Genomic DNA, 22,751 nt, shown 5'->3' on the forward strand with positions numbered 1-22,751 from the left:
GTCACCATTCCCACCAGCACAGCCAATGGTAAAGAGATGGCACCACTGCCAGGGTTGCATGTATTTTAGATCCTGTTACCATGCCTTGTCTAGTTTGGGACAAAAGGTAAAATGGGATGAGATATGATAATTTACAACTACCCATTATAGAGAAATACAGTGAATAAATATGTGTGTTTTTTTAAATAGGTTTATATTTTTAAGAAAGGAATATAAACCTGGAAATAGAAATAGAAAAGTCAAGTTCACACCCAAATTAAAAACTCTCCTCTGGTAGCCTCATTTATTATGAGAGGAGCTGACGCACTGAAAGCTCAGATTGGGTTATTTATTTGCCAATCTCAGGAGTAAGTTCTTCTCAGCACAAGGCAGCCTCCCGTAGAAATAACGGGCCACGGAGGCAAGGTCGTTTACGGACCAGAAGCCAACATGCTCCCCACCTTGGCAACGCAGAGGTGGAGAACCACCGGCCCCACATCGCTCGTAGAGTTAATCGCCCTTCCGGGGCTCGTCCGTAGATGGCTCGGGTCGGAAGGCAGGACGCGATCGCGCCAACCCAGAGCCCCAGCAGGCAGGCAGGCAGGCTTCGTGGCCAACGCCGGGGTTGGCGTTTCTCTTTCGGCAGGCACAGCACGGTGGCGGGGGGGGGGGGACGGGAGTGTGGTTCTTGCCAAATCTCAGCCTGATCTGCCCTCCGCTCCAGCCCTGCCCGAGCAGAGGGGAAGAAGGAAACAAACAGCCCATTCAAGGTGGGGGGAGATCGGGAGGCAGGGCATGTACGAAAGCAGGAATTAAAACCGGGACGTGCTTACGACACTCCCACGACAGCAGCAGGCAGGGGGTAAAACGGTACAGGCAGACCTGTGAAAACCTGGGTCGGGCTAATTGTGCGAAACTATTCTCTTTAGCGTCAGTGCACAGAGGGAGGGAAAGGGCCTCTAATGGGCTCAGCCGGAGCGAGGGCTGGATCCAGACTCTCTCCCTCGCCGCTTCCCTCCAAGACGCTCTCGCCCTGCGTGCTCAGGGCCGGTCGTGGGGGTGGGCGTGAGGAGGAGGAGGAGGGGGGGTGTATCATGGCCCTTCAGGTTTCACGAAGCCATTGGATGAGAACCTGGAGATGCTGAGGCAGAGTGGGGTCATAATAACCCTTATTATAACCCATAATAACCCAACCCTTAAGGGCTGGCCCAAGACATTTGGCAGCCTGAGGCAAAGCTGGCTGCTTCCCGCCAACCCACACACAGAACACTGACTTGCAGCTGAACACCGGCAATAGATTTTGTTGCAACACCACAATAGCAACAGCAGGCTAGGTTGTGGTTGTGTGGAGTGCGGGGGGGGGGGGCAGAGAGACACAGGTCTCTTCTCCAACAGAGAGAAGCAGCTTGGGAGTTCAGGAAGAAGAGTTGTGAGGCTGCTGTCACTGCTCCCCAGCATATGTTGTGTGAGGTGAAAGTTTTATTCTGGGGAGCAGTATAGCAAACTCTATAGTAGAGCCCTCAGTATTGCAGGTTTAAGGGATAGGAATTAGGTAGGCTTGGAGATACCCTTATCTGAGGCTTTCAAAGGCTTTGCCCAATCTGGCAAGCTAGTCCTGCATTAGGCGGAGCCAAGTTAAGGCTTTTTTGCTACCTTAGGCACAGCAGCAAAGAGCTCTCCGCTCCCATGTCAAAATTGAAAAGTCATACAGTACTGTGTGCAGGGCTGGCCAAATTATTTTGGAGCCTGAGGCCAATTTAAAAAGGAAAAAAATCAAGAGTTTGGCAGGAACAAATGCTTTTAATTAATTCAGTTTCCCAATATGAAGAACATACGTTGGGCTACTATTGTAATTTACATGCCAGAATCATATTACAGTACTTATGTATGCTGGTGTAAGTTAAACAATGTAACTCTCAGTAATGAAATGTTGTTATTTAAAAATTCAACAGTTGTATTTCTCATGCACCAGACAAGAAATGCAAGTGTTGATTACTTAACTGGTGGCAGTTTGCAACATCAGGGTCTGAATTGAATTCACCCATTCCTATCCATTTTAGTTCACTGACGCCCTGGATGTCAATGTTTATTCTTGCCATCTCCTGTTTGACCACATCCAGCTTCCCAAGGTTCATAGATCTTACATTCCAGGTTCCTATGTGGTACTTTTCTTTGCAGCATCGGACTTTCCTTTCACTTCCAGGCACGTCCACAGCTGAGCATCCTTTCGGCTTTGGCCCAACCACTTCATTAGCTCTGGAGCTACTTGTACTTGTCCTCCGCTCTTCCTCAGTAACATGTTGGACGCCTTCCAACCTGAGGGGCCCATCTTCTAGCGTCATATATTTTAGCCTTTGGTTTCTGATCATGGGGCATTCTTGACAAAGATACTAGAGTGGTTTGCCAATTCCTACTTCAGGTGGATTGCGTTTAGTTGGAACTCTCCACTATGTCCTGTCCGTCTTGGGTGTCCCTGCACGGCATAGCCCATAGCTTCTCTGAGTTACTCAAGCCCCTTCACCACGACAAGACAGCAATATGTGAAGGGGCAACAACAGCACCATTAAGTTATCTTTAAAATTACAATGGTGCAGCCTTACTAAGGAGTAGAGAAGAAATATTAGCTGGTTCAAGTGTTTGGTTTGTGGGGCTATCTTGGGCTCTGTATCCAACTGCTGACAAGGTTTAGAAGAGAACAGCATGTACTGCACGCAGTGGCTTGTAACACTGAGGTCTTTTGGGAGAGAAAAAAAAGCTAAAAGTGACAAAGATATACCATGTAAATGCTCATAACAACTAACTACTCGGGGGGGGGGGCTTGTAACTGTAATTAAAGTAGTTTTCCAAACATAATGAAGTTTAAAAACCAAACAACTTGCTACCTTTCCAGAGCTGCTTCATTTTGCTCAGCGAGAGCTATTTTACGCCCTCCGGGGATCTCAAGGCTGCCCATTAATTTTTCACTGATCATGAGATTAGCTCCATCCAGGAAGAGCTTGTTCCAAATATTTTGCTATTTGAAGAAGAAAAGACTGTAGAGTACATGCATTCTTTTACTGTACTTAGCTAATTTGCTTAAAGTATTCAAGGAGTCAAATTTGGGAGAATAACTTGGATGGTACTAAGAGAGTAAATGGGAGGTGATATATCAGCAGCTACCAAAATAGTATCGATTGTGTAACATTTTCTTTTGGAAATGTTCTGAAATAATTAGACAGGTGGTTGATGGAAAGAGCGATAACAGTTTATTATTCAGAGGTGGGATGAAGGCAATAGGGCAGGTATAATAACGTCACTGCCTCCCTTTCTCATTGGCCTGGTGCCTAGAGCTCTCAACGCAGTAAATTACTTCCCATCAGCCACAGAACACGGCTGGTCTGGAAAGGGAAGATGAAGGACATGTGATGCAGGCCAGCTCCTCCTGACTGGGTGGTAACAGCCAACAGGGGAGTCTATCTGAACAGTGTAATTCCAGCAGAATTGTCCTCAAATGTCCGCAACCAGTGCTGAACTTCATGGCAGGTCCTGCCATTAGGCAGAGGGGAGGAACTGCCTCAGATACAAGAGGGTGGAGGGTGGTGGTAGCAGCAGGCCCTCTAGCGCCCCCTGCCTGCTCAGAGGACCCAGCTGTGTATGTCACAGTACCTGTCCTCATACCCAAAACTCGTCTTCTCTTCTCAGGGGAGGTAGGGACATGGGCTGGTCACCATTGCTTAAGAAAGATTCAGCTAGTGAGGTTTTGGTGCATGAAATGGAGACAGTGCCATTTTGTCCTTTGCCTCAGGCAGCAAAATGTCTTGGGCTGGCCTTGTTTCCCATGCCTCAGAACTCACCATCTATCCAGAGTCTGGAATCTGGTTTCACAGATAATTTCTGTATTATAGATGTATCATCTCTCAAAGCCTGGTTTGAGATTTGTGTGTGTGTTAAAGCTGGTAGGTTGTCTCAGGTGAAAAGGGAGGAGACTGCAGGGTCAAAAGGCTGGATGTGGGGGTGGATCAGCTAAAGCAGTGGTTCTTAACCTTTGTTACTTGGATGTTTTTGAACTGCAACTCCCAGAAACCCCCCAGCACAGTTGGTGGTGAAGGCTTCTGGGAGTTGCAGTCCAAAACTCCTGAGTAACCCAAGGTTAAGATCCAGTGAGCTAGAGTAGCCATTCTAGAAAGCAAGGGGGGTGCTGCTCTGAAGGGGGACAGAGACTGGAAACTATTCTTCAAATACCACCTTATAAGGCTGGTTATGTGACTTATACAAGATATTACAATCTTGATTCAGCCTGTATTTTTTTCATATTGTGTTTATGGCTCTGGCTAAAAAAGAAGGTTGAGAGTGGCTTTGTTAGATGGTTTTGGGGCACTTGCTCATCTGTTCAAAGAGCTGTGAACTGATTCCGAAAGTAACTGCCTGTCCAGGTGTTGTGCTCCCAAGAGCAGCTTTCACAAGACATGACCACCAGAACATCCTCTGCCAGGCAGCTGTGCCATCAGGAACCTTAAAGGGTCCGTCCAAGCATGTAGTTGACAACAGCTGAGAAAAAAAAAAAACCCACAACACGGGGTTGCTCCTATTCTTTTAACGGCAACATGGAAATCCAGGCCTTTCACTCACACAGGTTCTTCACCCCACAGAGTGGGGATTGGGCAGGTTTGACCCTCCAGATGTTTTTTGGACTGGACTTCCCCTTGGCGGTAACTATCCCAGCCAGTGGGGGGAGGGATTGCTGGGAGCTGCCGTCCAGCAACAGTGGCAAAGCTGCACACCCCAGTCATAGGGATAAAAATGCATCTACCCTATTTCCCCTAAAATAAGACCTAACCTGAAAATAAGCCCTAGTAGGATTTTGCAGGATGCTCGTAATATAAGCCCTACCACAAAAATAAGCCCCAGTTAAGTGAAACCCCGCCCTCCACCCTCGTGCAGCAACCAGAAGATGACATGACTGTATTTGAATAAATGTAGATTGTTGTACATGAAAAAATAAAACATACCCTGAAAATAAGTCCTAATTTTTATTTTTATTTTATTTTATTTTATTGGAACAATTCATATAAGACCCTGGCTTATTTTTGGGAAACACGAAACGCTGTACTGCAGCTAAAACTGTGCTCACGACCTGGGGTTCAAATCCCAGGTAGCCGGCTCAAGGTTGACTCAGCCTTCCATCCTTCCGAGGTCGGTAAAATGAGTACCCAGCTTGCTGGGGGGGGGGGCAATGTGTAGCCTGTATAATTAAAATTGTAAACCGCCCAGAGAGTGCTTGAAGCGCTATGGGGCGGTATATACGTCCAATAAATAAATAAATAATAAATAAATTCAACATTACTGTTAGCTCAATGGCAGTGCATGTGTTGTGCAGGCAGAAGGTTTCTGGTTCAGTCCTGGGCATTTCTAGGAAGGATCAGGAAAAACTCTTCCTTGAAACTCTGGAGATCTACTACCATTGAGTGGACACAAATCAGGGTTGCTGGCGGATCGCGCAATTCCACAATGCAGTTCCTTCTTGCTAGACATAACGCCCAGCCCATTTACACCAGCATACTGTAACTTTGTTACACTGGCATGAACAAGGTACAGGTCAATGTTTCACTAGGCGACTGACTCAATATATAAGATACTTGTGGTGGGGCCAGCCCTGCTGTTAGGGGGAGTGAGGTGGTTGCTCCAGGCAGCAGTCAATGGGAAGGCATAGTAAAGTGGTGGTGGGGGGCATTCATCTTGCTTCCTCTAAGTTAGCCTGCAGCCTTCAAGTGTGGCTGAGGATGTTGGTTTCTCCATGTAGCACGGAGAGGGCGCCTTTTAAAAAGCTTTTCTATTTGGCCTGAGGACCGAAATATCTCGGGCCGGCCCTTTCAAATGTACAGTATCCCTCAGGGCTCCTTCAAATGCATCGCTACAGGGGTTGGTTGAAAAGTTGGCAGCCTTTCTCAGGCTTTAGTTTACTGCACAGCCCCACGGCTGGTTTCAGGTGTTCAGAATAACGTACACACCAACGTTACCTTGCCATCGTTGCAGCCGCCTTGTAACGCTGAGCATTATGAATCCCCTTCCCTCGCAGATCAGGAAGGGGCCGTGGCTCAACCAGGTTGCATTCACGTGGGGACAGACAGTAGCCGGGACAGACCCGAAGGGCCCCAAGATCTTGCCAAGCCGGCCTCTGCTCGGAAGGCAGCTCGGGACGGGAAGGGAACGAGTGGTTTTCTCAACCCTCCGCTGAGCTATACGAGGTGACGCGGGGGGGGGGGGGAGGGAACAGAGGCTTCCTAATTCTTTGCCACTACGCACAACACAACGCGGGGCGAACGGATTGCAGGAGGGAGCGGGGGGGGGTCTTCCGTAACGCCGGTCCGATCGGGTCATCCCGTCGTCTATCCTGACACGTAACGCGATTCGGCCGAACTCGAGATCTGCCCGTCTCTCCGCTTCCTCCGCCTCCTGGAGGACGGGTTAACCCTTCCGCCGCCCGGCCCGAGGCTTTCCTTCGTTGCTTCCTCGGGCGGAGGGAGGAGGAAATTGCGGTGGGAGGCGACGCCAACCAGCACATTGTTATATGCCCTGGCGCTGGCGGGGTGCTGCGCTTTTGCAAACCGAGCCTGGGGGAGAGCGGGCGGCCGCCAGAGTGAGGCGATGGAGCCTGGCCCGGGCTGCGGGGCAAGCCGAGACGCCAGGCGCTGCCCTGCGGGCATGGACTTGCTGCCGCTTCTGCCGCCGCCGCCCTTCCCGTTGTTGTCGCCGCTGCTCCTGCTCCTGCTGCCGCCGCCGCCGCCGTCGCCGATCTTTGCAGGGGTGTAAGTGGGAGAAGGCGAGCCGGTGCCATGCCGGGGTCCCGTGCAGGGTCCTCGGAGCCCTCCCGGCCGCGGCGACAAGAACCGGAGGAGGAGCAGCCGCGGCAGCAGGTGTCCTCCCCGGAGGGCTCCCGCGATCCGGATCGCCGCCAGCGCTGGGCCCGGCTCTTCGAGCAACTGGACACCAACAAGGATGGGCGCGTGGACGTCAACGAGCTGCGCGAGGGCCTGGCCCGCCTGGGCATGGACGCCGGTTCCCACGCCGAACAGGCGAGTCCGGGGCCCGGCGGGTGTGTGTGTGTGTGTGTGTGCGTGCGGGGCGAGGGTGGCCCCGAAGGGCATTCCTGGCAGCGAGGGCTGCTGCTCTCCGGCCCTCGCAGGGGAGCCTTCCGCGAAGCGAGGGGGAAACGGAGGCACGGAGGGGGCGAAAGGGGCAAGGCTGGGAAGGAAAGAGGGACGTTTATAGCCCGCCTGATTTCCGCCCCCCCGGGCTCCATTCTTCTTTTGCATCCTTTAGAGCCGGTTTGGACGGCCCGGTTGGACTGCAACTTCCAAAACTGGGGACGCTCAGCCAGGAATGATGGGACCTGGAGTCCGTCCATTTTTAGAGGACCACAGGTTGCCCTGTTTTAATTAGGGGGTAAGAAGTATGATATTCAGCCACCAGCTTTGGCTTAAGATGACCAGGGCGGCCACCAAGTCCTCGGCCACCGAGTTCTCACTTCGTTGTTCTGTGCTGACCATCTGCTCTCCTCTTACACAATATCCCTAACAGGGTTTTTTTTTTTGAGGTATGTGAGGCGGTCCAAGGAGTGCTTTGCCATTGCCCCCACAGCAGGCTTCCATGGCTGTGGTGGGGATTAGAACCCACGTCTCCTGTGTCCTAGTCGGTCCCTCTGTCCACCTCACCATGCTGGTTCCCATCAGGGTCTTCTGCTTTCTCAGTTCTCTTTCCCAAAGCTGGAAGAGTGGCATCTGAGGCTAAGGAGTATCTGCTTGAAAGGTCCACTGTCCCTTGTGGGGGGGGGAGTGCGGGTGAGGGGGGAGCGCCTTTGGTCACTCTCCAAGGAATGGACGGACTCCTCGCTCCTTGCTCCGCTGTCAAAAGGGGACCTTTTTGCACCATGCATAGCAGAGTGCATTAATGGTAGAGAGAATCCCCTCTTACCCGCACAATCCCCCGCCTTAAAAGGAGGCTTTATTAATGAGTCACCCTCGCTCCCACTCTGGCAACTAGAAAGCTCTCTGCCTCCACACATGCTCTGCACACACACACACACAAACCCCTTGTCAGAACAGTCCAACAATGTAATTATCCTGTTTAACTGAAAATGGCACTAAGGTGCAATTGCTAAGAATGAATCATTCTGAGCACAGGTATAGTCGCAGGAAGGTGCCTCTTCTGAGAGAGAAGATGCCAGGAGGGGGGATGCTGGAGTGGGCAGCTATAAAAGAGGAGACCCCCCCTCTTGTGCCCTTTTTTTAGCAGCTCTCTCCACCAGTAACTTTCAGTTGCCGCAGCTTCTCACCCCCACCTGACAAAGAGGAAGTCTCAACTCTTCCTCGCTTAGAGACTTCGTCCCTTCCTTGCACTTCATCAATTTGAGAGTAATGAATGGAGGAAAAACAGGGACATGAAAATGCCAAGTTTAGCACAGGGAGAAGACGTGCAGGCAGCCTCTCATCTGAGCCTTGGGAAATACGTTGCAGGATAAGAAAAATTTTGGTATAAATATGTGTGCAGCGGGTGACGGCATGGGGGCCTTAACGCACTGGGGGATTAGAAGCGGGCCTTTTGGGGTCAGCTGGTACTTCTTTCAGACAGGCTGCTGGTTTCGGGCGCAGGCTTCTGGAGGGGTGGCTGCTTTAAGCTTGTAGTGAAACCAGCAGCGAGTCTTAGGGCACCTTTGAAGAATTAAGAGATTTATTGTGGCGTAAGCTTTCTGTGGACTGGCGTCCACTTCACTGAGTGTACAAAGCCTTATCCTCCATTGACATATCTTGCGTGGGTGTGTGTTTATGCATGGGGGAGTAGGGGGAAAGAAGACGGTGGAGCTGAATGGCAGTGAGACAGAAAATATGATTCAATGAAAGTGGGGAAGTTTGGGAAGTAAGCACAATCATCATGAATGTAGCAGAATAAAGAGAATGGGGGTGGGAGTCCATACATTTGCCTAGCTCTGCTCGACTGGGTGCTTGCAGACGGCGGGCATCTGTTGTCATAATTAAAAAGCATGTGGAACTTGTCCAACTTTTCTGCTTTAATGGGAGGAAGAAGAAAGCATAGGAAAGCACTGAGGACAGATCTAGAGATTGAAGACAATCCATCCGTGTAAGACCTTCATGAATGAGGCTGTACAATTGCACTAGGACAATTCCTCTAGAAACACTCCTCATGTTCTAGTACTATCTTTTCCTCCCCGGTGCCTTAAGAGATTTCGAATGAGAACTTCCACAATCTTTATCCATTGGTCATATTGGTTGGGGCTGATGGGAGTTTACCAGGCAAGAGAAGCAGGGTATATTACCTCCACTCACAAAGAAGCCTTGATTTAACTTAATGGTAGTCTTAGAGCTTGACTGTTCTTAGTATTAGTCTCGAGGCATTATAATGCATAATCTCATTAATTTAACAACAAAGTCTATGAGTCTGATAAAGTGATCCGTAATCCATGAAAGCTTTTGTCACATAAAACTTGTTTGTCTTCAGGACTTCACATAACTTTTTATTGTTTTCCCTGTAACAGACCAACACACAGCTAGCTGGCCCTTGGAAGTGTCATTCAAGGAGCTTCTCCCCCAGCTCCAGAGCCTTAGAAATATCCATAGGAAGGCATGTGTTCTGGTGAAAAGTATAATATGTGTTTGCTGCCTGCCTTCCTTCCCTCTTCTTTCACAAGGATAGCTCCTTTTTGGTGCTGTGAAAGAATTGCATTGTTTGGTGGTTTCTGAAGGTTCAACTCAAAAGCGCATTAGGCTGCCCCCCAGGGCAGAATGTAAATTATTCTGGGAGTGGCTCTAGAATGAAGCTTTGTTTAACTCTAAGATTAAAAAAGTCATGCGGAATTAATTCTATATCTTTCTGGAACACACACACACCCGTGAAACAACTAGAGCCCAGCGTGAAGATGTGTCAGGGGTAGATGGATGGAACCATCCATTTCAGATTAAGATCAATTTGTGTTTTCAATATCACAACTGAACCCTTAAATCTGTGACACTAATTACTATCGGTTTAGTTTGGTTTTTCATTTTAGCAGCCTAATTAAGTATGTGAGAGAGCAGAGTGAGGAGCCTTTTGAAACAAACTGGAAGTTAGAAATCCTTGCTGGTCTTGTCTGAATCAACTAGAATCTACTAATAGTTCCAGGTCCACCTTTTGTCCAGCCCTACTGTATGAACATAAGAAGCTGGATTAACTGTGAGACCTTGGCTTAAACTCTCAGAAATCTTGGCCCAGCACAGCTGTGGGGAAGGCTTCTGGGAATTTCAGTCCAAGAACATCTGGAGACTCAAGGTTGGGAACCACTGCTGCAGATAAAAGGGACAGTCAGGGAATAGCAGAAACGGAAGTGCCATTATAGCAGAGAAAACCGTATTTATGCTCCTCCAAAAGGAAAGCAACACTAAGCCTTGTGCTACTCAGTACAGTCTCTGTCAAAAGTAGTTCTCCACTTTCAGGCTTCATAGAGCCCCAAACAGTGTGGCCAATGGCCAGGGTTTCTTAGAGCTAAATCTCAAAGCATCAAACTGAGAACTGCTGAAAAACAACTTCCTGTGTGTCTTTAAAACAAACAGATCTGACAGTTATGGATTACAAATGTCAGAATTATTAGGAGATAAAAAGAGTGTTTAAAGTTGAGGATTCATACCTGAATTGCCCTGTTAGAAAGAGGGCACATAGGGTCTGAATGTGCAAACGATGAAAACTTTTATCCAAGCATTGTAGTCCCAAAATATAATTTGAACAACAGTCCTGACAAATGTGAAGCCCACGTAAGAAGTTTTGCATTACAAACTCAATTGACCATGAACCACAATCACTGTGGATTAGCATCAGGGATAGTATTAGTGAAGAAGGCAAAAGGACAATTTCTGTAGTAAAAATAAAAGAAAAACCTAAGCAGATTACAGATGAAACATTAAAAATTGTAAAACAAAGATGAGAAGCAAAAGTAGAAGGTAACAGAAATAAGGTCAGCATTCTGAATGCAGTTTTCCAGGGACTGACATTTAGAGACAAAGATAGCTACTATAGTTGCCAGTGCAAAGGCATAGAAGAGAACAACAAAAGAAGAAAAACAAGATATCTCTTCCAGAAGAGTCAATAAATTAAAGGAAAAGTTAAGCCTGGGTTAGGAATGCTGAATGATCAGCAGGGAAACACACTGTCTAACCAGGAGAATATAAATACAGTATAAGGTGGAAACAGTATACAGTATATGCAGTACTGAAAATCTATACAGGATAACATAGCAGATTATGAAGAACCTAAGAAGTGAAGTGAAAGTTGCTCTGAAAGCAACTTTCTAGAAAGTGGAGTGAAAGCTGCTCTGAAAGCACCAAAAAGAAATAAATCACTAGGGGTAGTTGGGATACTAATAGAACTCTTTCAAGCCACAAATACTGAAGCTGTCAAAAAAAAAAAAAAAAGAATATGCCAACAAATATGGAAAACAGAACAATGGCCCACAGACTGGAAATGTTCAATATACATTCCAATACCCAAGAAAGGAGATGCCAAGGAGTACAATAATTCCAGGATCATTGATTTCATTTCCCATGCAAATAAGCACAGTATTGCTTTATATGGAATGATAAATGCATGATGTTTAAGGTGGATTCAGAAAAAGGAGAGACACTTGAGATCACATTGTAAACATCTGCTGGCTGCTGGACTGCATGCACCAAAGAATTTCAGAAGATTAGTTTATGTTTTATAGACTACATCAAAACCTTTGACTGTGTGGATTATGAGAAATGGTGGGTTGTTCTGAAAGAAATGGGTGTGTGCCTCAGCACTTGATTGTCCTGATGTGGAAAAGAAGCTATTATTAGGACAGAATATGGTGAGACAGAATGGTTTCCAATAGGCAAAAATTTTAGATAAGATGCACTCTTCTGTTCAATCTGTACACAATGCAAAGCATACAGAAAGCCAGACTAGATTTAGATGAAGGAGGGGTGGCAATTGATGGAAGAAACAAACTGATGTGCGGATGCACCATCTTACTAGCAGCAATGTCTTTTTGGGAAAGTGAAAGAAGAAAGTGCCAAAGCAGGGATGCAGATTTTTGAGAAGACGATAATCATGGCTACAGAAGAACTACACAGCTTTAGCATTGACAATAAAGAAATTGAAGTAGTGGGAGATTTTTGTATACCTCAGTCCAGTCGTGTATCCCAATGGAGAATGCAGCCAGGAAATCAGAAGAAGACGGAGACTAGGAAGGGCAGATGGGGACAAACGGAATCAGAACCAGAAAAATGGAGGAACCGGGTTGGTTCACAGTTTGGTTTGGGGATCACGTTTTGCCAAAGCAAAATCAAGCACTGAACTTTTTTTGTGTGGGTGTGGGCGTGCACTTTGTTTTGCTTTAGCATCCACTCCCTCCTCTGTGCCCCGGTCACCTCCCTCCCTAGTCCCTATCCTCCAAGGCAGCGGGCCCAGCTTCCCTGCCAGCTGGGTGGTGGCGCATACTTAGAGGCAGCAGCTGTCTGCAGGAAGCTGGGGGCCCTCTGCCTCGCAGGAAGGTGTCGGAGGTGGTGGCAGTGGTGGCAGAAGCAGGAAGGGAGGCGACGGATGCAGTGGGAAGGCGGTGGGCAGACAGCAGAGAAGTGAGAGGGCAGGTGGAGAACAGGAGCAGGTAGCCACCCCCCCCAGGGATGAAAGAAAAACAAACCACGAACCTGTTCGTTTTTTTCCAATGTTTCCGCTGGTTTCTGGTTAGTCACAAATCATGAACCATCATGAAGCACTAATTTTCCAGTTTGTGCCCATCTTTAATCATAAAGTGTAAGGATCTGTCACTGGAGCTGAAGACCAAGATCATCCATACTCTTGTATTCCCGATCACCGTTGTCTAGGTGTAAAAGCTAAACCATAAAGAGAAGTTGATAGAAAAACACTGATTCGTTTGAAATACTGTATGGTGTGGAGGAGAGCTTTGTAGATATCCTAGACTGCTAGAACAGGTGGGTCCTGGATCACATCAAGCCTGAACTCTCTCTCTCTCAAGGCAAATATATGAAATGTAGGCTTTCCTTCTTTGGGCCCATCATGAGAAAGCAATATTGTCTGTTGGAAAAGACAACAAGGCTGTGGAAGGTGGAAGGCAGCAGGAAAAGAGGAAGACCAAATATGAGGTGGATTGAATTCTTAAAGGAACTCACAAGTTTGAGTTTGACGGAGCTGTGCAGGACTGTTGAAGGCAAGGCATTTTGGAGATCTCTCATTCATAGCGTTGCCTTAGGTCAGAGGCAACTTGATGGCACAGAACAACAACAAGAAAAGCAACAACAGAGTCTGGATCCGGAAAGATGGGCTAGAATCCACAGATGTTTATCTTGATTCAAGACTTGTTCACCGATAAGGTGCCAGAAAACCCTTTTGGGATTTTCTGCTGCAACAAACTGATATAGCCATCACTGTAGAAATAGGATGTTGCTCGGACCATCCGTTTGAGACTCTTGATTGCGAGGTTCAGCTCATTCACTTGATGTTCCTGTTATGAACGCATGCATGAGCTGTTTTTTAGATAAAAGCCTAAAGTTACTTTAAAAAAAAAAAGATGCAAACATCATACAGAAAATCTTTATCAACTGCCCATTTGATATGGGTTGGGATGCCAGAATAGAACAGACTTAGTCATGAAGAGGATTTCCCTCAGACTAGAGAACTAGGTAGAAGGCAGCCCAGCAGAATTCCACTATCATAGTTTGAAGCCAGACTGTTTTTGGGCGAAGCTGCTCTTTGATAGCTCGTATTATTTGTTTTGCATTTAATATTTAAAGTAAGCTGGAGATGGTTGCCATGGAAACTAGTGACTTAAAAATGAAATTCAAGAATGCCTAATCCAACACATGCATAGGACCAACACCTATATCTTACCATGTGGCACTGTTTAAAGTAAAATACAAATTGGAATCTAAAATTGTAAATATAAGCAAGTTTTCTAGAACTTTCATTTCAAGAACAGGCAGCTTTGTGTGTTTTGGGCTTCAGGAGGAAGCAGTGGCTAGAAGAGACATACAGTTTTCCAGTTCTGCCAGTTCATCTAACAGGGCAATCTTGTTTATTCAAAAGTGCATGTGTTTAGGGTTTCAGCCTAATGGTTCAATTGTATATAAACCTTCTGCGATGATGGTACCATTTAGCTCAATGGGATTTATTCTTAGGACAATTACGTAGTATCTTGAATTACTTGGAGATTTTTACTGTTTTCTGTGTCTCTGTTACTGTAGCTTAGATACACACACACACACACACACACACACACACGTATATATATGTGTATGTATGTATGCATGTATGTATATGTATATATATGTATATATGTATGTATATATATGTGTATGTGTGTGTGTGTGTGTGTGTGTGTGTGTGTATTTATATATATATATATATATATATATATATATATATATATATATATATATATATATATATATATATATATATATATATATATATATATATATATATATATATATATATATATATATATATATATATATATATATATATATATATATATATATATATATATATATATATATATATATATATATATATATATATATATATATATATATATATATATATGTACACACACACACACACACACACACACACACACACACAAAATATCCCCAACAGTATAAGAGAGCTTTATTTATCCTTGTAAATGTTTGCAGCAGTCATCAGTAGCTAGAATTTCATGTCCCAGGAACGTGAGAAATTTGTGGTGGGACCTGAGCTGTTAGAAAGGGGAAGGAATGTTAATGGTGTTTATCCTCAGCATGTAGTCAAAGGCTGCAGAAGTGGAACTCAAGATGAGCTAAAACATCACCCTTCAAGCACGCTACAAAATCTGAGATGTAAGTTCCAGGGGCCCTCCTGTGCAGCAGTGTGCAGACCAGTGCAAGCGTACAGGCTGAAATGCACATGCTGTGTGGATGAATATGGACACGCCCTGCAAGTGGTACAGTCGGGAACTGACTTACACTACAAAGAGGATTTCCTGTTTACCAGATATACTTCATATCATCCCCAACAGATCCTTTCTCTCTGCTCGGACTATAACGTGGAACCAGTAAAGAAATCAGGGAACTGGACCAGGATTGTTAGGCCAGATAGTAAAACTACATGCTTCAAGCAGGGGAAAAAAAACATTATAAGGATTTTCCCTATGTTCTGTCCTGAATTTTTCGTGTGGTTGGAAAGGAGCCCTTTATAAAAGCACAGGAATGAATAAATTCATGTTCTGTATGCTCTGGCACAGTGGTTGCCAACCTTGGGTCCCCAGATGCTCTTGGACAAAAACTCCCAGAGGCCTTCACCGCTACCTGTGATGGCCAGTGTTTCTGAGAGCTGTAGTCCAAGAACATCTGGAGACCCAAGATTGGAAACCACTGCATCGCCAGAGATCTTGTGGTGCCCCTATCTACTAAAAGATTTTGATCCACAGAAGCTCACGCTGAAAGAATTATGTTAGTCTTTGGAGTGCCACAGTATTTTGCCCCCCATCCATTTCCCTCTTTAGTTTTACCAGCATGCAAAGAGAGATGAACACAGCTGCCTCTTTAGAGACTGTGGCACTCTGTATGCTGTTGGTGTACTGTTTGCATCAGCCACTGGTGAGAGGTGATGGAGTTGCAGTTCACTAATATCTGGAGGGCTGCAGATTTCCCACCCATGGGGTACAAACAGATGTTTTCCTCTGGACAGAGTGTCCTGGAACCTAGCGACTTTATGTTGGCAGCCTCTACTAAGGAAAAACTGCACAGTCCAATCTCGTGTTTTCTGCCTTAAACGTTAAGTAATAATAACAACTAGCAATGTTATGGTTGGCTGGGTGTGCAACATTTTCTCTTAAGCATGATGCCACAAATGTGTTGCTCAGCCCTTAGAACCTCCTATATATATCTTAGAAGTAATTATATAAAGGAAGCCTGCTGACAGGAGAAGTGCGGACCGATTAACGGCATGCAGTGCACAACAGGCAGTGTTTGCTCTCGCTGATGTTTATAAAGCCTGTTTGGGGCATTTGAACTCCAAATGACATTTCAGCCCAACTTAATGGAGAAATCAGATTAGTTTCTTTAGTAGGCATGGAAGGAAGACGTGTTAACCACATAGCTGTTCATTCTTTTCCAGATCACTAGATCCCACTTCTTCCCCTAAGTTTCAACCAGAAAGAACTTCTGTAGAGGTTTACAGTGTCCAGTGATCAAAAATAAGTATGGGATCCCACACCCACACATCCCAGCTTGCCTTTCCAGTTGGAAAGGCAAGGGCAAGGGGGGGGACCCTGCTGCTCGCCTGGGTCACCAGCTGGAGAAAACAGTGGGATTCTTTCAGTGACTGGTTCGACTTTCCAGTTGGAAACATGAAGTGGCACATAGAGATTATTCCATGGCTATAGCTGGGGGTGGGGCTGAACAGAGGCATTCCAGGACCCTCTACGGGCTAGAATCAGGTGACGCGGTAGTTCTCTCCCTGGTTTTAACTGAGACATTGCTGAAGAGGACAGAACCTGCCTTTAAGGCCTTTAACACAGAAAGTAACATAGCCTTTAACATACAGTAGAAAATAAGAGTAAAGTGGTAGAGGCTGCAGTCTTTACTCATTTGCTGGTAGGCCAGGCTGTGCTCAGGGCTCTAAGTTAACACATAAGTACTGTATAAAATGTGTGTGTTTGTGTTGTGTCACGTGGGTGTTTTTCCCCTTGCCGGTGAATAATCTGTATAAATCCCTTGTTTCTTGGAGTGGGAGAAGACGTCCCATGCTAGTTAGACAGCATGGCTTTCACAGCCTTGAGGCAAGAAGCTTTTTCTTCATTCTATCCATGTGTAAACACTTTCCATGCATGCCAACCTTTTCCGAGGTTATGTTTTCTGCGGGCGAGAGGGGTTGCCAGCTTTCCCCAGCCTGGCGCCCATCCAGATGGGTTGTGCTGCAAAGCTCACGCTGGATACAGATCATGGGCCTCGTAGTACAGCAAGCTGGAGGAGACTGCCCTACACCTAAATTTCCAAAAGGCTGAAGAGCCCCGAGCTAGCATGCCAGAAGGGCTGGACACGGAGGAATGAAACACCCAAACCAACCCAGGAAATTATAAATAGAGGGACGCTAGTGGCTCTCAGAGTTATTTTTAACCTGTCCCTAGTGGTGGCCTTATAAATACAACAACAACATCTTGGATTCCAAGATGACAAATGCGGAAATGGCTTGTAGAACTCTGGAATATCACTTCCTACTTAACAGAGACATTGACACACAAATGGCAGTTCATGGCCAGAACTTGAAAAAGTTACTTAGTTTGAACCACAACTCTCAGAATCCCACAGCCAGCAATGGGGTACTGGAGTTACAGTCCCAACAAACTCTTATGGCCTTTTATTATAACAGCAATAAACATGTAACAGGATGCAAGAGTACCTCTCTTTTTTATAACACTCACCCCTAGCTACTTCATCTTAATGTAAATGATTCCCCCATCCCAAGTGCATTTGGGGCTACATCCTGCATTTTTCCCTGAACAAATTAGGGTGTTTGTGTGTAAAATAGAAGAAAGTTGCTCTACCTTTAGTCCTTGGGATAAGGAGGGAATTTCAGGAGGTCTAGCTTGTCAAGCAGCAATGACCTGAAACAATTACTGTGGCGATCTACCTTGTTGCCTCTGTTTATTTTGGCCCTCACAAGAGATCACACCCTTTCCTTTCACGCTGCCACCAGGTATTTTCCTAATACCAATTGTGTTATAAAGTACTTGTGTGCTGCCTTCACTAAGGGTTATTGAACATAGGACAGAGGTTGAATTAACAAAGATTCTTTTATTGATAAATAAATCATAAAAGTAAATCAAGTAGGAACTGTATCAGGTCTTAACATGGATTGGATTAACTGCCTGTCTAACTCCGCCCCTCCTGCCCTATCCTTGGCTCCTCCCGCTTGGGCTTCTGTGATGGACAGGCAGGAATGACATCACCTTTCGGCATTTCGTTAAAATTACTTAAAACCGTTAAAGGAGAAAGTGCAAAAGCAGGGTTATGGCTAACCAGTAAGAAGACAAAAATAATGATTACAGAAGAATTACACAACTTTAATGCCGGCAATGACAACATTGAAATAGTGAACAATTTTCTACTCAATTAAAAATGGAGGCTGCTGCCAAGAAATTAGAAGACTAAGACTTGAAAGGACAGCAATGAAAGAACATGGGAAAAAATCCATAAAAATAAGGATGTGACACTACAGACAAAAATAAAGAAAATTTGCACTATGGTAATTCCTGAATACTATGTACAGATGTGAAAGATAGACAGTGAAGAAAACTGACCAAAAAAAGGAAAGCCATTAATCTTTAAGGTGCCATGCTGTTTTTGCCTTCTTAATTTTTTATTTTTCTTTTGTTTTTGCCTGATAAGAACAAAGTCAACTGATCTGAACTGTAATATCGGAGGAGAGCTTTGTAGATACCATGGACTGCCTGAAAGGCAAATCAATGTGGGCTGTATCAGATCAGTGTGGCAGAGTGGGTAAAGTGTCAGACTAGGACTCAGGCCTTGGTTCAAATCCCAGATTGACCATGCAACTCACAAGCTGGGGACGGCACTGATAAAACCATTTCTTGAACATCTCATGTCCTTTCAAAACCCTATTAGAGTTGCCGTAAATTGGACGCAAGCTGACAGCACGTAACAACATAACAGATCAAATGAAATCTTAATTATCTCTAAACTGAAACTGTTGTATCATGAGAAGAGAAGACTCATTAAAAAGCGAATTAGGATGGGAAAGGTTGAGGACAGCAGGAAAAGAGAAGGAACAAATGTGAGATGTGTTGACACAGTCAAGGAAGCCACAGCTTTGGATTTGCAAGATCTGAGCACAGCTATTCATGATGGGTCATTGTGAAGTTTATTCCTGACAGTGCCCATAGCTGCCAAACACACTTCCCCCCCCCCCCCCCGTAAGGAGAGTCAAAATATGTAGACTGCTAGATTGGTGCACATCAACAATTCAGAAGCAGATCTTTTGTAAAGTTAATGAATCTGGACTCCCCATTCAGAGCAACTCATCCTCAAATACTTTGAATTACAATATGGATGGCATGCAAAATTATACAGATCTTGGGAAAATCCAGCCCCACCCCACAGCTAAGGTCAGGGGGATCAGGAATTTCATGAGAGTGGCTAGCAAATGATGCTTGCATATTTAGAAAGTCCCAGGTCTTCAATCCTGTCTGTCTTGAGAGATGCAAGAGTGTTTTCCAGCCTTACCTGGAGATTGAGCCTAGAACCTACAGCGTACAAAGCATATGCTCTGCTGCTGAGCTCTGCGGTCTCCCATACATAGGATTCCTGGTCACCTGTGGCTGGTGCCTCAATACAAGGCTGGCTGGCTGGCTAAGAGAATGGTCCGTGTGCATGTTATTTTCAGAAATGAGCCTCACTAGCTTTGGTGGGACGTAATTCTGTGTGTATAGCATTGAATTCCTAGTCTCTAAATAAGCCTTGAACCAAAGCTGGAGTGTAGAAATTGCTTCCCCTCCCCCAGCACCTTTGCTGAGCATGATGTCCTCAGAAGACCTTGCCAGAACAAAGTAGAACGGGAAGCTGCCAGACAGCGCTGTCTCATAGATCCTGTTTTTCTCCACTCACGTAACATTTGGGCCAGTGGGGTAGATTTCTGTTGGTGTATCCTTTGGCTACTAGCTGGTTCTGTACTATAAGCCAAAAGCGGTCTCCTCCCCTACCCCGTTTCCTTTTCTTGTGCTCTTACCAGAGTGTGTTATCTCAGGAATACGTGCCAAACGATGCCATTTAAATCTTACTGCAGATTTTGCAGTTCTAAACTATTTGGTTTTGCCTGTGGTGCATCATGGAGACATTAACAGTGTGATGTTGTTTGTTTTGATGACTTCCTGTGTCTTAAGTCAGTCTGCAGGATAAGCACAGCTTGCAGCTGTGTCTATGTAGCACCCTTCTCTCTATGTGGCAACCTCACACATCCATGTGTGTTGATTTAAAATCTTTTAAGGGTTTCATCGACTCAGCTTGTGTGCCCCTTTTTATTTCTCGCCCCTTCCTTCAGTGATACTAAACCTTGTATCCAAGTATTAGCAGAGTTTTTTAAAAAAAGGACTAGGTACTCTTGGTAGGGATGTGGGTGGGTGATGGGAATCAGCCTCAATCTATGTTCTGTCTCTCCATTCATTTCAAAATATAGTAGCATGTGTCACAAGGTTAGGCAACCTGGTAGTCTTTAGAATAGGGGTGGGTAAAGAGCATCCGTCCAGATGTTCATCGTCATCATAGAACTGCAGAGCTCAAAGGGTTCACTGAGTCCAGCTCCTGTCAAGGAGACACAGTGGGGAATCAAACTCCCAGCCTCTCATTCCAGAGCCAGATACCTAGACCACTGAGCTATATTGTTGGAGTGTAGCTCCCATTAGGCCTGGAGAACATAACCAGTAGCAAGGAATCCTGTGAGTTGCGGTTCAGTAACATCTGGAGAGCTGCATTCATTGCACGTGTGTGATATTCAGTGGCTTATATCCAACTGTAAGTCACAACGAGAGTAGAACCATTAATTTGGTGAGTCAACATCTATGTGAGTTCCACTGATTCAACAGGCCTACTCTCATTGTAACTTACAGCTGAATTTCAGTCAATATGTAAGTCAGGGTTAGGCAACCTGGTACCTTCTAGAGCAGGGGTTTTAAACCCAATTTACCTGGGGGCCGCTAGAGACAGAGTCTGGGTGAGGCTGGGCCGCATCAGATTTTCCGCCAAGCAGAGCAAAAGCCCGAGGAAGCCGCCCAGGAGTTTCCTTAGCCGACAGACAGGTGGGCTGGCTGGCAGGCTGCAGTTCTGGATGGAGGGTGCAAGCGGTGCTGTCTTGGGAGAGAGCCGGCGAGCGAGGCAAGGCTTTTTTTTTTACTCTTGACAGCAGAGGATGTGTGGGCGCTTTGGGGGGGCAGGAAAGGCGAGGGCCACAAACTATCATCTGGGGGGCCGCAAATGGCCCCTGGGCCGCATGTTTGAAACCCCTGTTCTAGAGTCTAGGTGTTTTGCACTACAAATTCCATAACACTCGGGGAGCATGGACAGTAGCCTAGGAGTCTGGGCACTGTAGTGTAACAACAATTGAAGATTAGAAGCTTGCCTGCCCAGATGTACAGCAGCTTGCTAAGACTGTGGGTTAGGGCAAGGCTACATACAGTTTTATCCCAGGTTCAAGCAAACTTCTGTATACAGCACCCAGGAATTAAAACCATAGTTGCTGTTCACACAGAAATGTTTAATTATCGCAGGAAAGCATATTTCAACTGTACACACATCACACAGTTCCTCTTCCCCCTCCTCCTTCTCTACCCACCCCCTCTGCTGTCCTTCACACACACACCCTTTTATTTGGGGTAATGTTTAGCAAGTGAAATAGTGCTGAGCTGAAAAGACATGGTAAGCACTATACCATGCTGGGACAAAAAAAAATTTAAAAATACATTTACAAGTTGTATTGCAGTTTTTGTCCTTACCAGTGTGAGTGGGAGGTGAGCAAAAGGAGAACGTAACATTCACTCCCCACTTTGCATGTCCTCAGGGATGTCACCTGGACATGTCCAGCAGCTGCCCCAAAGGACTGATGTAGAAAATCACACAATCCAAAAGCAAGACTAAATAAAAGGACGACAAAAACAAAAACAAGCCTTGCTGGCTGAATAAACCGTACCACGTGCTCGTGCCGAAAGATCAGATTTACTTGTGATTAGCTCTAGAGTTTTGTAGTTGACACAATAACTATAAAAAAAACAGCAGCGAGGAACTTTGCACAAAGAGTGGGGCAAATAGCTGTCTAGTCACTCCGTTTTGTCAAAATATGTCTGTTATACTTACACAGACAGGTTTTAGATGGGTCCATCATCAATTGTGTTCAGCAACAGGATTTTTCAGAAAAATGTGGAATTTGAAATCTTCTAGTACCCTTAACCAGAGGCTGATCTGATTAAATACATATATATTTTTACTGAACAAAGTGCAGGTAGGCAAGGACCCATGCATTGTTACAACTGTATTTTATGAGACAGTGAACTTTTTAGAAATGGAAAATTAAATGCAGGAAGAATTTCCAGAAATTTGTCATTGTTGTTTGACCCTATTTGGCACCAGAACGGAGGAAATTACTTCCTGCATTCATTCACAATGTGCTAATCCAGATCACTGAATGTATCAGAAATTGTAACAATGCACATGATGTGATGGATGCTGTACAAATGAGAGCATGTTCAGGAACTGGAATGGAAGAATGCATGGAATCTGGATACCTAGCTTGGAAATTGTTCAGTCCCCAATGTTTTAAGGAATTTGTTTCAAATCATGTGGCGCTGGGCTATTTTCATACTTATGTGTTTACATTCTTGAAGTATGTCTGGCTCCTTTTCCTGTCCTAGTTGGTCATGTGGTCAGATCAGAAGTGTGTGATAACACTCTTAAAGGAAGAAAACTTTGAAATAAAGACCCTTCGTTTCAATTTGTGATTCACATACGGGAATCAAGCAGAAACACAACTTGAGGTTAGCCATGGAACTTTAGAGCCAGATTCTCAGACTGCATTCTTCACCTTTCTGTTTTGGAACTGGTGATCCCTGGATCATATCGACCAAGTTAGGCTTTCTCATGGCGATCCATCCTTATGAAACATAGAACTCACAGCCTCTGAATGAGGTTCAAAGATTCTCCAGCTAAGGGAGTAGTGTTATG

The 22,751-nt window shown here is 45.4% G+C and overlaps 1 protein-coding gene across 2 annotated transcripts in view; it reads left to right on the top strand.

Moving 5' to 3' along the window:
* The first annotated feature begins 6,296 nt into the window (after nt 1–6,296).
* Nucleotides 6,297–22,751, top strand: part of SLC25A23 (solute carrier family 25 member 23) — a 50,508-nt gene continuing 34,053 nt past the window's right edge. Inside the window, exon 1 of one of the 2 annotated variants that reach the window (XM_072991503.2) lies at nt 6,297–7,031. In XM_072991503.2, coding sequence (XP_072847604.2) covers nt 6,792–7,031 — 240 coding nt within the window. In that variant the 5' untranslated portion in view covers nt 6,297–6,791. The other variant, XM_020798725.3, reaches the window with a different exon arrangement.

Source organism: Pogona vitticeps, chromosome 2 (assembly GCF_051106095.1).
Source record: "Pogona vitticeps strain Pit_001003342236 chromosome 2, PviZW2.1, whole genome shotgun sequence".
Classification (NCBI taxonomy): Eukaryota; Metazoa; Chordata; class Lepidosauria; order Squamata; family Agamidae; genus Pogona; species Pogona vitticeps.